Source organism: Phocoena phocoena, chromosome 16, assembly GCF_963924675.1.
Source record: "Phocoena phocoena chromosome 16, mPhoPho1.1, whole genome shotgun sequence".
Classification (NCBI taxonomy): Eukaryota; Metazoa; Chordata; class Mammalia; order Artiodactyla; family Phocoenidae; genus Phocoena; species Phocoena phocoena.
Genome location: NC_089234.1, coordinates 28114452 through 28131351, shown reverse-complemented (window position 1 = coordinate 28131351; position 16900 = coordinate 28114452). Strand labels below are relative to the sequence as shown.

Here is a 16900-nt window from a genome sequence, read left to right as displayed (position 1 = left end):
AGAGCTTCCCTAGTGGCTCAGCGATTAAGAATCCGCCTGCCAATGCAGTGGGCACGGGTTCAATCCCTGGTCTGGGAAGATCCCACATGCCGTGGAGCAACTGAGCCTGTGAGCCACAACTACTGAAGCCTGCGCGCCTAGAGCCTGTGCTCCACAACAAGAGAAGCCACCGCAATGAGAAGCCCGCGCACCTCAACGAAGAGTAGCCCCCCACCTCCCCACCACAGCTAGAGAAAGCCCGCGTGTAGCAATGAAGAACCAATGCAGCAAAACAATAAATTAAAAAGCTAACCAAAAAAATTTTTAATTGCAATCTACAATGATTGATTTTTAAGTGTTAAACTAACCTTATATTCCTAGGATGAACACCTCTTCTTTCTCATGATGTAATAAAACTTTTCTATTTTGCTGGATTTTATTTGCCATTGCTTTGTTAGGGATTTTTGTACCTATGTACATGAGGAATATTGGTTTGCAATTTTGTTCTCTGTAATGTGTTTGGTTTTAATATCAGTTTTATGACAGCCAGATAAAATAAGTAGGCAAGTGCTCCATTTTTTTAATAAAAGTTTTTAAATTTTTAATTAAAAGATTAGTATTATTTTTCCTGAAAAGTTTGATAAAATGCCACAGTGAAACAATCTGATGCCTTCCTTGTGGGAAAATTTTTGTTATTAATTTACCTAATTAAAAAAAGTTCTAGAAATAGATAATGGTGATGATTGCACAAAACTGTGGTCGTACTTAATATTACTGACCTGTACATTTAAAAATGGCTAAAATGGTAAATTTTATGTGTATTTTACCACAATAAAGGAAAAAACCCCGATTACTTAGTTGGTATTTGAAAATGTTATCTCACTTGTATTTGCATTTAAGGTAATTAATGCTTTTATTTATTCTTTGAGATAAATCTTACTATTAATAGTAATGTCTCAGAATCTAGACATTATCTTATGGGGAATTTGTTAAAATAAATATTTTTCAAAATCTAAAAAAGTCTACTGCTGTTTCCTACTCATTACAGAAAACATTAAAAATATCTATTTAGCACTAAAATTCTTGTTTCAACTTTACTATTTTTCACTAATTTCAGAGCCATCTATTTCTCTGTATTTTCCCACAGCAGACTATTTGCTTCCATTAACCAACCTTACTGGCCTGCATTCATATATCCTTTCGCTGTGGGGCCATAGCCGATGATGGGTTTGGTTTGTGCATGAAGAACCCAGGCATAGGTAGCTTAGGGACTTCATATATTAATACATTGCTGTATTCTTTCCGGCACTTTCTGTGAAACCAGTGTCCACTGATGCTTACGCTCAGTTGTTTGCAAGAATTGTTTGCAGACATTCCACAATGAGGTAAATTATTGACTTTGAAATGTTTGAAAAGTTAGAACTTTAATGTTTTGGACATTGAAAGCAAGTGAATAAACAGAGTGGACTGGTAAACATGTTGGAAAAGGGAAGTTTTAAAATTACCTAATCAATTTCCCTGCTTAAAAATCTTGAAAGCATTTTTTTTTTAATTTTTGGTTTTTAATGGACTTTTCCTTTTATTACTAAGGCTTTATATATCTAGAGCAGTTTCCGGTTCACACCAAATTGAGAAGATACAGAACTCCCATATACTCCCTGCCTCTCACCATGAAAGTCCTGAACCAGAGTGGTATATTTGCATGTGTACGTCCAGTTGTTCCATTTGTTGAAAAGACTATCTTTTCTCCATACTGCCTTTGTTCCTTTGTCAAAGATCGGTTGACTATATTTATGTGGGTCCATTTCTAGACTCTTTTCTGTCCCACTGATCTACTTGTCTCTTCTTTTGCCAATACCACACTGTCTTGATCACTGTAGCTTTATAGTAAGTCTTGAAGTTAGGTCATGGCCTCAACTTCATTCTTCACTATTACACTAGTTATTCTGAGTGCTTTACCTCTCCATATATACTTTAGAATCAGTATGTCAGTATTCATAAAATAACTTGTTGGGATTTGACTTGAGATTGCATTGAATCTATAGATCAAGTTAGGAAGAAGTAACACCCTGACAATACTGAGTGTTCCTATACATGAACATGGACTATCTCTCCATCTATTTAGTTCTTCATTGATTTCTTTCATCAAAGTTTTATAGTTTTCCTCATATAGATCCTGTAGATACATATTTTGTTAGATTTATACCTATTTCATAGTTTGGGGTGCTCATATAAATGGTATTGTGCTTTAAATTTTTAATTCTGAAATGTTTTGCTTGAAAGATTTCTAACCTTTGGAAAAATCACTGGTATGTAACAAGACTCAGAAGGCCCACCATGATCCTCTCCCCTCTTGACACCTACCTCACCAGCCTCATTTTTTGGTGCTCCTATTCTCACTAATAATGTTACACCTGTACTAAACTTTGGTCCATTCCTGGAAGGTTCTTGAACTGAGGTCTTCACGTTATAAGGCTTCACATGTGAGCTTTCATTTTTTAAAGTAACAGCTTTATTGAGATATAATTCACATACAATTCACCCTTTTAAAGTATACAGTTCACTTTGTGTGGACATGTTTTAATTCTTCTGGGTAGATAGCTAGAAGCAGAATTGCTGGGTCTTACGGTAACTCTTTGCTTAACATTCTGAGGAACTGTCAAAACATATTCCAAAGTAGCTGTACCATTTTACATTCTTACTAGCAGTGTATGAGGATTCCCATTTCTCCCCATCCTTGCAAACAATTGTTATTGTCTGTCTTTTTTGTTACTGCCATTCCAGTGGGTATGAAGTCCTATCTCATCGTGGTTTTGATTGGCATTTCCCTAATGACTAATGATGTTAAACATCTTTCATGTTCTTATTGGCCACTTATATATCTTCTCTGAAGAAATGTCTATTGAGATCCTTTGCTCATTAAAAAAAAATTTTGTAAAATTTTTGTTATTCCCTGATCTTTAACTGGCTAGCATACCTTCTCGTTCTTTATCTCCCCCTTCTCTTTTTTCACACTACCAGTAGTACATTCTTTCCATTTGTACAGCCTCATCATAGTTGGAATTCTTTGATTAAGGTCTACCTTCCCATGAGACTGTTGATTCTAAGAGAACAAAGACTATGTCTTATTCACTATTGTTTTGTTCATTGTTGGTCCAACACTTAACACATTTTAGGTTTCCTGGCACATACCAGGCACTTGAACACTTGAATTGTATTCAATTTGATGCTCACATTGTTTCTCCTGTTGTGTCAGGAGGGCTGCTGTCTCCACTGAGGTTTTAGGGGTCACCTCCTCTCTGACCATTTGTGCTCCTCTCTTCCATTGGTTGAGGGTTGTCCCTCGGGATATTAATTCTTGTGCATATCTGAGTTGAATACATCTGCAGAATGACTGCAGCTTCCATAGTATGGGAGGAACCCTGCAGTGAAAAACAACATGTTAATTGCCTGCATGACACTGTTGAGGCATGGGGACCCAGTGAATTGCATTTTAAAATACAATAGCATCTGGTGCTCCCATTGCCTGGAACACATTCCACCATTACCATCATTCTCTTCAGTTGCCTGGCTGCCTCCTGTATACCCTTAAAAATGTAGCTCAGATCTGACACTGCCTCCTAGAAACCACCAGGCTGTGTTGACCCCCACCAGTACTCCTTGCATCCAGTGTTCTGCCTGCTGTGGTACTTACCACACTATCATACTTGCCTATTTATTTGCTGTACAATCCAAACAGCACCCCCCTCCACCACAAGGCTAAAAGTCTTTTTTCTTGCCTCAGCAACTAGCACATACTAGATACCCAGTAAATATTTATAGAAAGAAAAGGAAAGATTTAAAAATACTTCAAGATAAAAAATTGAAATAGCTGGCGTCTTAGTCTGCTCAGGCCGCTATAACAAAATACCATAAACTGGGTGGCTTAAACATTCATTTCTCAGTTTTGGATACTGGGAAGTCCAAGACCAAAGTGGTAGCAGATTTGGTGCCTGGTGAGAGCTCTCCTCCTGGTTTGCGGATGGCCTTCTTCTTGTTGTGTCCTCATGTGGCCCAGCGAGACATCTCTTCTTATAAGACATCTCTTCTTATAAGTAGACATCTCATCTACTTCTATTTATGAAGGCTCCACCTTAACAACCTAATTATTGGGTTGGCCAAAAAGTTCCTTCTGTTTTAAAGTAAAAATAAAAGACACATTTTTCATTTTCACCAAGAACTTTATTGAACAACGTATTCACCATTTTGTTCCACTACCTTCTGCCATTTTTCAGGCAACTTCATAATTCCATCTTCCCAAAATTTTTTATCTTTTTGAGCAAAGAACTATTCCAGATGCCTTTTACATTCTTCCAGGGAATTGAAATTTTTTCCATTAAGAGAATTTTGTAAAAACCGAAATAAATGGCAATCTGAAGGTGCAATGTCTGGTGAATACAGCGGATGAATCAGAACTTCCCAGCTAAGCTGAAACAGTTTTTGCCTGGTCATCAAAGAAACATGCGGTTTTGTGTTATCCTTATGGAAGATTATGTGTTTTCTGTTGACTAACTCCAGACGCTTTTCGTGGAGTGCTGCTTTCAGTTGGTCTAATTGGGAGCAGTACTTGTTGGAATTAATTGTTTGATTTTCCAGGAGCTCATAGTAGAGGACTCCCTTCCAACCCCACCATATACACAACATCACCTTCTTTGGATGAAGACCAGCCTTTGGGGTGCTTGGTGGTGGTTCATTTTGTTTGCCCCATGATCTCTTCCTTTCCACATTATTGTACAGTATCCACTTTTCATCACCCATCACAATTTGCTTTAAAAATGGAACGTTTTCGGTGCACCACAACTACTGAGCCTGTGCTCTAGAGCCCACGAGCCACAACTACTGAAGCCCTGAACCTAGAGCCCATGCTCCACAAGAGAAGCCACTGCAATGAAGAGTAGCCCCCGCTCACCACAACTAGAGAAAAAGCCCGCACACAGCAACGAAGACCCAACGCAGCCAAAAAAAACGGAGCATTTTCATTATGTTTCAGTAGAGCATGGCATGTGGAAATACGGTCAAGAAGGCTTTTTTCGCCTAACCTATGTGGAACCCAAACATCAAAGCGATTAACATAACCAGGCTGGTGCAAATGATTTTTAACACGTGGTATAATGTTGTTTGTTCTCAATTAGTGTCTGGATTTGATCGCTATCAACTTCAACTGGTCTGCCTGACCGTGGAGCATCGTCCAGCAAGATATCTCCAACACAAAACTTTGCAAACCACTTTTGACACGTTCAATCAGTCACAGCACCTTCTCCATACACTGCACAAATCTTCTTTTGAGTTTCAGTTGCGTTTTTACCTTTCTTGAAATAATAAAGCATAATATTCCGAAAATGTTGTTTTTCTTCCATCTTCAATATTAAAATGGCTACACAAAAATTCACCAGTTTTCATAAGCTTTTCTTCAACGCATGCTGATATGACAGCTGTCACAATACAATCTAACAAAATTGTTTCGAATGAATTTAAAGACAACTAAGCGGGGGTTTCCCTGGTGGCGCAGTGGTTGAGAGTCCGCCTGCCAATGACGCAGGGGACATGGGTTCATGCCCCGGTCCAGGAGGATCCCACATGCCGCGAAGCAGCTGGGCCCGTGAGCCATGGCCACTGAACCTGCGCATCCGGAGCCTGTGCTCCGCAGCGGGAGAGGCCACAACAGTGAGAGGCCCGCGTGTTGCAAAAAAAAAAAAAAAAAGACAACTGAGTGCTACTAGAGCCATCTTATGGAAAAAAGCAAACGAACCTTTTGGCTAACCCAATATCTGTCAAAGGCCCCACCTCCAAATACCATCACATGGAGCATTAGGGCTTCAGCATGACTTTTAGGGGAACACATTCAGCCTGTAGCAGATGGAAGGTAGAAAAATGGATAGAAAGAGGTAATAGGAGAAAAACATGAAAAGCACTAATTCCAAAGAAACGTGGTAAGGAAAACAAGTAAAATGTCATTCCGAGTTATATAATAATGGACATTTGGGGGAGTGAGCAATGAATTAACAGTAAATTAGTTTAAAATGCTTACACAAAGACAAGAGACCAGAGGATAGCCGAGAAGCTGGCCCAGCTTGTTGAGATGTTCCTGGAGGGCTGCGGTTGAGATTTAAAATCCAGCTAGCTTAGGTCACTGCTGCTGAAGACATAATTCAATGTGTGTTTTCTGATGCACTTGTATGTATCAGGCACTGTGCTCTCTGTCCATCACAGGAACTTACAGGCTACTCAGAGACAAACATATATCGACTCCAATAGGCTGGGTGAACTAATGCACCCCAACAAACACCACGTGCAAATCACTATTCCAGGTGCATAAACAGATCTTGCTGAACCCACTGAAGAGCTCTGTAAGAATATGTAAACAAGTTCAGAGATATTAGGTAATTTCCCATGGTTACACACTAAGCCCTGACGTGGACACTCTAGCCTAACTTCTATGTCCTTTTTTCCCCACTACTCACTTACCTGCCTTTCACATTCATCCTTTTGTTCTTTCACACAACGTAACTGACCAACTCATATGGGCCAGGCACTGTGCAAGGCATGAGCAACAGATACCATCCCAGGGAAGAGCATGGTCACAGTCCCTGCCCCCCAGGGAGCTAAACATTTGTGAGAACAGACATTAAGCAGGTAATGTGAGGCGTGTGGAGTGTTACAAACAGGGAAACGTGGGGTGCTGACCTGAGCAAGCAGTTCCGGAAGACCTCTCTGAAGAAGTGAAGACTCTTTAGGAGTTAGCAAAGTTGGAGCTATAAGGGAGAAAAAGTAGGCCAGGTGGATGGAATAATACATGCAAAGGGACAGAAAGAAGGTACATTCAAGGACTTGGGCTGGAGAGGTCAGTGTGTATACACTTGGGACTTAATCCTAAAGCAATCAGAAGCCACAACGTCTAATTCACAGAATTCCTTCCCCACAGCAAGAGGCAGAAATCACTTAATTCTAAATCCCTTCATTTTAAGATGTACCAAAAGCCTACAGGATAATTAGTTTGAATTAAATTTCCTTGGTTTGTAGCCACAGATGTAGGATACTATGGGGTTGGATCCCACAGGAACCCGAGTAAAAGGGCTGCTTTCCCCAGAACTCCCAATTATCAAGCCCTGATGCCCCAACAGCACTGTGAAGTTGTCCCCAGGAGGGAATGTTGAGAGCTTGAGCAGAGCAGGTCCAACCTTGGCTCCTGGGTTAACATCTGAATTAGTGACGTTAATGATATCATACCATTGCCAGTTATAATTTGTACAGTTTGTCTTTTCTCCACCTCAGGATAATGTCCCCTCCCCTCCTCAGTGTAAGTATTTCAGCTCTCAGGCAGTCTCCGAGGGGCATGATGCTCCATCCTCCCTCTTCCCTCCTCTGCTGCTGGCTGCATCCCACAAGGAATCAAAACACCCCTTGTTAAATTCCGTGAGTCAGGAAAGAATGGAAATCCTGCTTTCAAAATTCTTACACGAGGCTTCTGGGAAAAGTGAAAGGAGAGCGTCTATAGTTAAGTTAAACTAGTAAATAAACTGGCTCCGAGCCGAAATGGGCAGGACAGCCTGAGGAGCAGGTTAAGCGACAGAGAAAGGAGACATTGGGAAAAACACAAATCACTGATAGCAAAATAATTTTATTTAGTTTCTTTTTTAAAAAAGGTAGCATTTCACATATAAATTTAGACTTCAAGATTACCAAAAGGAACATCCCTGAAGGTGGGGCAGGGGAGGGGCAGACTTTGAGCCCAAGTGAGCACAGGGAAGCACATTCCGCGGAGAGTTTAAGCAGAAGTCCTTTCTTGAGAACTTCACAGTGCTACTTCCCTGTTCCTCAACTCTGCCACCAGAGACTGTGGTTTGTAAGAAAACCCATATTCATCACTTTGGGGCAACAGTTTTTAGCTCATGGGAACAGGAAACATCTCTAGGAATGAAAGCACAAGGGTCAATGATCCAGGGCTTCCCTGGTGGCGCAGTGGCTGAGAGTCCGCCTGCCGATGCAGGCGACATGGGTTCGTGCCCCGGTCCGGGAAGATCCCACATGCCGCGGAGCGGCTGGGCCCGTGAGCCATGGCCGCTGAGCCTGTGCTCCGCAACGGGAGAGGCCACAGCAGTGAGAGGCCCGCGTACCACCAAAAAAAAAAAAAAAAAAAAAAAAAAGGTCAACGATCCAGATTTCCCACAACAATCATTATTTATATGCAGCAACAATATATGACAGGTAAAGAGTTTATTATATAGTTCCAAAAATCTTTTAAAAAGGGCTAGAGAACACAAAATTCATTCATAAAGAGAATGTATATAATTAAATGAGCAAAAACAAAAAAATTATTCTTTCCATATTACAAATGCCTTTATAGGATAAGGCCCTGGGAAAAGACCTCAAATCTGGGACTCCTTTCCCGTATTAAGTGTCTGGCACAACCCAGAAGCTGTCATGAGACTGACAGTTAGCTTAAAGGTTTCTGGAAGTGGTCCCATGACTTTTCTGTCTGGCTTGAACACAGTGTACACAAATGGTGTCTTAAACTGCGTAAACTCAGGCCTAACTACAGGGCACACTGATTCAAGAAAGTTAATCTTAAGATTAAAAAAACGTCCAGATGAAACAGATCTCCCATAGCCACAGGCTAACTCTGTCATCCTCTCATGTAAGTTTAAATCCACTGGCTGCCTAGGAAGTCAGTGGAATAATCCTGATCTCCTAGTTGAGGTGAAAGCTGCGGAACAACTTACATTTCAGCATCTCAGGGCCAGGAGGGAAGGAGGCAAAGATGACCAAGGGTGCTTTCTAGGTTACTCCTTGATCCACCCAGTGGGCTCCTGATGAGTGTTGAGAAGGAGAACCCGTGGGCCAGTAACCATGGCAGCCCCAGGATCTGACCTTCAAGCAGAGGTACCGGGGCAAATGAATGTACCCCAAATCCAGTTTTAAAAATAAAAACTTCCTGCAGTTATGATACAACACTGTGCAGTGAACAGCTAGGAACTGGATGCTGCTTCTATTTCTGGTTAAAGTCCTGTTCCACTCTTGGCCAGAGCTGAGAGGTGACATAGAAGGAGTTGTCTGAGCCTAAAGACCAGGCACCTTAGTCACACATGGCCTGGGCAGTGACAGAGACAGTCATCACCCCATGGAGGGGTATGTATGGCCCTCAGAGCTTTGGTTCAAAGCAAAGGTTTCATCTCACCCAAAACTTCAAACTAAGCTCTATCTCTGAGCCTACTAATGCAATAAACTAATGATTAGGAATCTCTATGAAGAATCTCTGATTGGGTGGCAAGGTGCATGTCCCAGCAGGCCACCATCTTGACTCTAGGAAAACAAAAAGGTGCAAATCGTATCAAGTAAATAGTTGCTCAAGTGGAAGATCATTTCCTGGGGAACTTCAGCGGACTAGATGCTACTCACACGGATGAATGCTGGGACTAGACCCAAAAGAGAAAGCCTGGGTCCTGGCATAATCAGTCTTCTTTACACTTACCACATCCTGGCCGCCTTTTCTCTGACCTCCTATCTCTTGAATGACTGAGCACACATTTCCCCGGGGACCAATGTAAACATTATCCAATAGATCTCAGCTTAGAAAAACACAGCTTGTTAAATATTTAGTGTTTAACATTCCAGTGCAGGCAGTATGTTAGCATCAGACTTTCCCTCATTCATGAGTACCAGTTTAGAAAGGAACATACACAGGATATTTGATAAAACTGCACCTGAAAAGACCATCTGGGTGCCAGACAGCTGGCTCTATCCTGCAATCAGCTGATAAACCAGGACCACCACAGGAAAGGCAGAACAGACGGAGCATGAGTTCTCTGTAAATCTGAAGTCGTATAACCATCGTTCCCACTTAACCCCTTGGGCCATGTCTTGATATGGGAGAACATTTCCACCTGTTGCATCAACCTGTGCTCTCCTTGCTTTGGATGGGGCTCTCTCCGGAGGGCTCAAGAGCCTCCTTAGAGGGGAGAGAGCTTTTTCTTCCAGTCCTAACCTCTGAATATTTCAAAGCACAAGAGGAGTCCACGAACATGCTAGGGATGTTGCTGCCAAAGTAGATCTTACTGTTAGAAGCAATGGCCTGGTACCTTTTGAGCTCCAGATATTCCGGGGTCAATTTGTGCTGTGAGAGGCAAACAAGAGCAAAGGCATCAGAACACTTTGGTGCAATAGTCACTGCTCTCTTTCCTTACACAGATTTTCCCTATTGTTCTCCTGAATATCATTCCTCAACTGTGAATTGCTACCAATGACCCTCTCTCACTTTGAAGTGTGGCTATCACATTGACAGCATTTTTCAGAATGGCATAAAACTACTGCCCCTTTCAGCATAAGGCTCACATCAATGACAAAGCCTTGACACTTGTGCCTGGCCAGCTTTTCCCATGACAGATTTGGATCACTGGTTTGGAAACTGAAATTTCTCATCTTGCCTTCATCTTGACCAAATTCCGTTCTGTTTCTATAGAGTTGTGTCCTCCAATATGTTAAGTTTATTTCTAAATTTACACTGGATTTCAAAGTACTGACAACTCTTGTTCTGACAAGCTACCGTATCTTCAGACTTCTGAATATAGATTATGTTGTTCCTTCCTAAATGGAAAAAGTTTAAGCCCTGTCTATACCTTAAATCTTGACTCTAACCTTTCAGACTGCATCATATACCTTAGCAATCTCCTTCTCAACTTTTCCTCTGTTCCACTCTACTGTATAATTAATAACCTTATAAACCTTGGTCATATCCTTCCCTATATCCTTCCCTTCTCAGACTACAAGGGGTTCTAGCTGACTTTTAATTAAATAATTCCTACTAACTAGGTCTGTACTCTCTAGAGCTAAACTTACCCCAGTCCCTATACAAAAATTGTTCACCCACACATCGCCCAACTTCCTTTCTCAAATTACCACATATGAAATTCCTCATGACTAGAGTATTTTTTAAATCCAACAAACAAGCAGTACTCAACTGGGGGCATTCGGAAATGTGTGTGTGTGGTGGTGGGTGTGGATTGTTAAAATAATTGGTGAACACTACTGACAGTTTAGCAGCCAAGGGCCAGAATGCATGAGATAGGCCTCAATAATGAAAAAGTATCTCACCCCAAGATGCTAAGAATGTCTGATGAGAAACTCTGCTCTAAACAAGCTTAGCATCTACCCCAAAGGTCTACCTGATCTGGGAAGCAATTTTAAATGAACTTTACTCCTCTCCTGTCACTCCTGTCATTTCAGGAGAAGACCTTTAACTTTCCTGATTATTGAGCCCTTATACAGCAGGACAAATGGATGAATTTATGGCACTTGACCTGGGTTTATATATCTGCTTGCCTTTGTCCTAGCTCCCCACTTTTATAAAGAACTATACAAAGTTCTCTACCCATAGAATGTGCAACATATGTCTTTCCAAGTGACTGGCCAATTCTAGAGGGTGTGATGGTAACTACCCTTCCTTGACACTGGATAAAATCGCCTCCATCGTGTTAGAACCCCCACAGGCGAAAGCAAAAACTTAACCTATATTACTAGGAGAGTGACACAGAGAGCCAGTCACCTTGTTTGAAGTGGCATATTTGTGTGCGGCGTAATACTCAGCATCTGCTTTTGCCTTCTCTCGGGCCAGGAACGCAGCATCTAGTAAGCAAAACAGTCAGGGTGTTTAAAACAGAGCAAAGTTGCGATCCATTTCCTCAGCTGGGTAAGAGTTCAGACTCTACCTTAAGTAGAAGCCCCTTTATCCACTGCTTGATATTCCAATCATTCACTTTACTTTAAAGGCATTAAACAACATTTGCAGTTTTCAAATCCCAGTCCCCAGACAACTCCTTCTCAAAGGGGAATACTCTTGTCAATATCAAGTTTAACTCTCAGCCCGTCTGAATCCACTTCATTTTCCACCTTAAGTTGCTCCTTCTTTCCTCCACCCCTCATCACCTAAAGCCTCACACCCCACCCAGGCTCTAGGCTTTAAGTATTAATAATTAAGTCCAGACATGAGAGCTCTGCTCTATTTATTTGCACTGTCTCCAGCCCCTTTAAATCTGATTCAGAATCAGTTAATGTAGAATGATAGGTAGCATCATCATATAAGCAAAAGAGGTTGAATATTTGGTATTCAAGACGGTGAGCTAAGAACATCGACATCCCACTATGTGTAATCAACAGTTTGGGAGCCTCTACGACAATCAGGGCTTCTTTTTTCCCCAGCTAATTGTTTGGTTATTTTTTTGGTTGACAGGTAGAAAAGAAACTGGTGGTGGTGGGGTTTCTTATCTTGTGTATTCTTTAAAACCGATTACTTTGCCTGAGAACAAATAAGCCCCAACTTAAGGATGGAAAATGAAAGGCTGGGTTTCCCATAGTCACAAACCAAACAAAAGAGCTAGATACACAATGGCAATTTAAAAAAAAAATTGTCTAGAATATCAGGCCAGCTACTTCCTCCAGACCACCCACCATAACCCAGACCCAGTCCCTGAGACAGAGAAGCAGCTCAGGATGGTCAGAGCCTCTTTTCTCCCTGAGGTACCTTCAATTTCAGAAATGCGCTTTTCAGTTTCTTTCTCCATCACCTTCTGCTGAAACCGAATTTTTGCCACTTGTGCAATCTTCTCTGCTTCTATAATTATACACAAAACAAGATCTTCAAAAACACTTCTCTAGTTCCAGAGGTACTTAGAAACATGAGCACATAGTCTAACAATTATATAAGGTTTTATGGGCTCATTGTTTCATTGTTTTATCTATTCAGACTATAAACAACTCAACAGAAAAAAGGGAATTTATTTCCTACTTCACTGTTCTATTTTGACAGTGCTTGTTTTGTAGGAAGGAAGAGTACAAAAGGTGACAGTTCCAGTCCTTCATGGGATTAAATGGCAATGGTCCACAAGCTAATGGGGGAAAAAAAGATACTTCATGAACGTTCTCAGAACAAAAACAGAGCAACACAAATGTATGGCAACATAGGACAATTATATAATGTGGCAGGAGAAAGAAAGAATATGGAAGATAAAAAAAGGAAGACCTTCTGGAAGAAATCTTAAAGAAAATAATAAACATGACCTATAAGGACCTGGCAGAAAGTGTAAACAAAAACAAGATATACGAATTAGCATAGCAAGTCGCAGTTGAAGAGGTGATAAAGAGCCAGCTGATAAAAGAAGACAACAAAAAAATTAGAGAGAGGGCTGGAAGACCCCTGTTTTGAGTGACAGGCTAAGGAATTTAACTTTAATATATACTCAGGATCAACTGTTATGTAACCATCAGGGAAATGATGTGATGAAGGGTTACCAGAGGAGGAGTATTCTGACTACTGTAGAAGATAAAAGAGAAAGCAGGGTAATTCACCTGAGAATGTGAAAACAAGTGTTGGGAGTGAACAAGGTAGCTGCAGCAGGCAATTACAGGCAGGGAAAACAAAACATCCTTAGGAAACCTCTGGCTTAACCAAAGGATTCAGGACCAGGGAAGAAAGACTCTAATTATATTTTCAATACAATCACTGCAATTCTCGAAGAACATTCTCAATTCTCCTTTTCAGCCAAAGAAGTTGAATTTTAACATATCTTCTCCTTGGCCTCTGGAGGAAATGTATAATGGAAAGAACATTTCCAGGTGGTTTCTTCTTTCCATAAAGCAGGATCCTTTACCAGCTACTCCAGGGCATACTTCCCTATCTCCCCATCAGCATAAAATCAATTTATCACCATACCGTCCTAAAAATAGGCTGTGTTCAGCTGGGCTAAAAATTTAGCTATAAGCAGAAACTCAAGATAAAATTTGAATAGAAAGTCAGGAATCAGGAGCCTGCAGCTAGAACCCAGAGAATGGTGTATCAACATGGGGAACTGATGCAGTAATCCCATTTCACAATGTTCTCTGTTGTGTGGGCATAAACCAATAAAGAGCATGACCAAACCTCTAGTTCTAGAAAAATGGTGGAGTAGGCTAATGAGAAACCCTTCCAACACCTTAAAATGCTAGATAAAATATAACAAAATTGTTTTCTAATGTCTAATTGAGATCATAAGAAAGAATGAGAGATCCTCAAGAGAGACAAGTGAAGAGAGAGCTGAGAGCTTGTATGGTGGCAGCCCTGGGAGTGGTTATTAGACTAGTAAGAGAAAGGTCCTTGGGCTATTGCCCAGCAGGGCCAGGAGATGAAGCCTTGAGATGTTAAAACTGAAATTCCCCTATAAAACCCGAGGACCTGCTAAAGGGCTGCAACCCTACCCACCAGCCCAGTGGCATATCATAGTGAAACTAGAGAATACGCAAAGATAGAGAAAATTCTTTTTTTTTTAAACAGAGAAAATTCTTAAAAGTAAAAAGAGGAGGAGAAGCCAAACAAAAACAAAATACTACTGCCAAAGTGACAAAGAAAAGTAACTTTAGTTGGGCTTAGAACTGTAGGCTAAATTACCATTCAAGAATGAAATAAAAGTATTTCAGACTAAGGAAGACTGAATAAATTTTCCAGTCCTTAGCCTTTACTGAAAAAAAGCTAGCAGAAAAAAAGAATGAATTGTCAGAAGCAATGGAGAGGAAAAAATTACACAACATATTTAAATCAAAGTAAAATATTTACTGTAGGAATCAATGATGATAATATCAATGGGGGAATAAAAACAACATGAAACTAAAATACTAGGCAACAATAATATGTAAAACTGGAGGACAGTGATAAGAGTTGAAGCATCCTAAGATACTGTTCAAGAAGAGGATGGAAAGAATGATTAGACTCTGTCAAGTCAGGTATGCTTGTTAACATTTTACAGGCAACAACTAGTTACAAATTCTAGAAATAGAATGTAAAACTTCCAATCAAGTAAAAGGAAGAAAATAATAAAGAAAATACAATCAATTCAATACCAAGCAGAAAAGAAGGGAAAAAGAAGCATGGTAAATGGCATAAAATTAAATGATACAAACAAGTCCAAATATAGCAGTAACCACAATAAATATAAAAAGACTAAACTCACCAGTTAAAAGACAGATTCTCACATTGGATAAGATAACAAAATCCAGCTATATGCTGTTTACAAGAGACACACCTAAAACATAATGACATAGAAAAGTTGAAAGTAAAAGGATGTGAAAAGACACATCAAGAAAATAACTAACCAAGAGAAATATGTCATAGCTATATTATCATCAGACAAAATAGACCTTAAGCCAACAAGCATGTCTGGCTATAAAAGAGGGTTATTACATAACTGGACCAATTCTCCACAGAGATGTAACAATCCAGTTCTGAAACTAAACATTCTTAATGATATAGCCCCAGAATACATAAAGAAAAAAAGTTTTAAGTCAAAAAAATTCATGGTCATAGTGTGAGATTTTAACACACCTCTCTCAGTAATTGATAGCTCAAGAAGGCAAAGATCAGAAGAATACAGAAGATGTGAACAATACAATTCATAATCCTGACATAACGAATATGCAGAGAAACCTGCATCCAACAAATAGAGAATATACATTCAATCTTTTCAAGCACACATAGAACATTTACCAAAAAAGGACCACGTACTGATAATCCACAAAACAAACTTCAACAAATACTTAAGAATCCATATAACAGATCATATTTTCTGACTACAATGCAATAACATTGGAAATCAACAATAAAAAGGTAGCCCCCGAGAACCAATTAGAAACTGAAAAATATACTTTTAATAATTCATGAGTCAAAGAAGAAATAATGGACATTTTTTTAATGAAAACCAAACACCAATAAATAAACTACATTCAAAACTTGTGGATATACCTAAAAGCAGAACTTAGAAGAAAATGTATAATCTTACATGTTTCCATTAGAAAAGACTTTTTTAGTCTTTTAGTTTTTACTAAAGAATTTAGTAACTCAAAAAGTTAGAAAAGAACCAGTTAGTGAAATAAATAATAAAAAATAACTGTAAATAATAATTGAAAAGAAAGTGACTAAAGAATCAACCAAATCAAAATTTAGTTCTCTGAAAAGATGCATAAAACAGACCTCTGATCCAGCAAAACAGAAGGCACAAATAAACAATATCAGGAATGAAAAGGGGCATACAGATTTGGTAGAGGGTTTAAAAATCATAAGAGAACTATACAAATTTATGCCCCCAAATTTGAAGTAATAGATAAAATGGAGAATTTTCTAGAAAGTATAACTACCAAAACTGACTTAAAAAAGAAACAAATACCTTACACACTACAGAAATTAAATCAGTAGGTTAAGTGTTGCCATAAAAATCAAACGAGCATACAAAAAAGCACAAACCCCACTAGACCAAGATGGTTTTTATAATTGAGTTCCACCATACCTACAAAGAGGAACTAAAACATATTTTATACAAAATGCTCCAGAACACAGAAAAAGAATAAGTGCTCTCCAACTCATTTTGAGGCTAGTATAACCATGATACAAAAAACAAACAAAAAAACCCTCAAAAACTTGAGAGTAAGAATGTAAGAAAAAAAAAAAAAGCTGACCATTTATGAAAATAGAAGTGAAAAATTAAAAGAAATTATTAGGGTAAAACTCCTACTTCATGGTCAAGTCAATTTATCCCAGGAAGACAAAATAATTCAGTAAGAGAAAATCTATTAATATAATTCACCATATTAATTGCTTTAAAAAGAAAAATTATATGGTCATCTCGACAGATTTAGAAAAAAACTCTAAAAGTTTTAGCAGTCATTCATGATAAAAACCCTTGGCAAGCGAGAAACAGAAGGAAATGTCATTAACCTGATAAAAGTTAAGTATAGCAAACATCACTGGGACTGTGTATTTAAAGTTAGGAACAAGACAAGAATGCCTGTCACCATCTTTCTTTTCAACACTTCACTGGAAGTCATAGCCTAAAACAGTAAGGTAAGAACTAAAAGGTGTGGGAAAGAA

At 39.4% G+C, this 16900-nt stretch overlaps 1 protein-coding gene across 1 annotated transcript in view; it reads right to left on the bottom strand.

Annotated features, from left to right (window-relative positions):
- Positions 1–8908: 8908 nt before the first annotated feature.
- The window catches only part of ERLIN1 (ER lipid raft associated 1), a 35221-nt gene continuing 27229 nt past the window's right edge, over positions 8909–16900 (bottom strand). The window contains exons 10-12 of the mRNA XM_065893866.1: positions 12533–12622; positions 11558–11637; positions 8909–10129 (exon numbers count right to left, since the gene is read on the bottom strand). Coding sequence (XP_065749938.1) covers positions 9908–10129; positions 11558–11637; positions 12533–12622 — 392 coding nt within the window. The 3' untranslated portion in view covers positions 8909–9907. The remainder of the gene's footprint in view (positions 10130–11557; positions 11638–12532; positions 12623–16900) is intronic.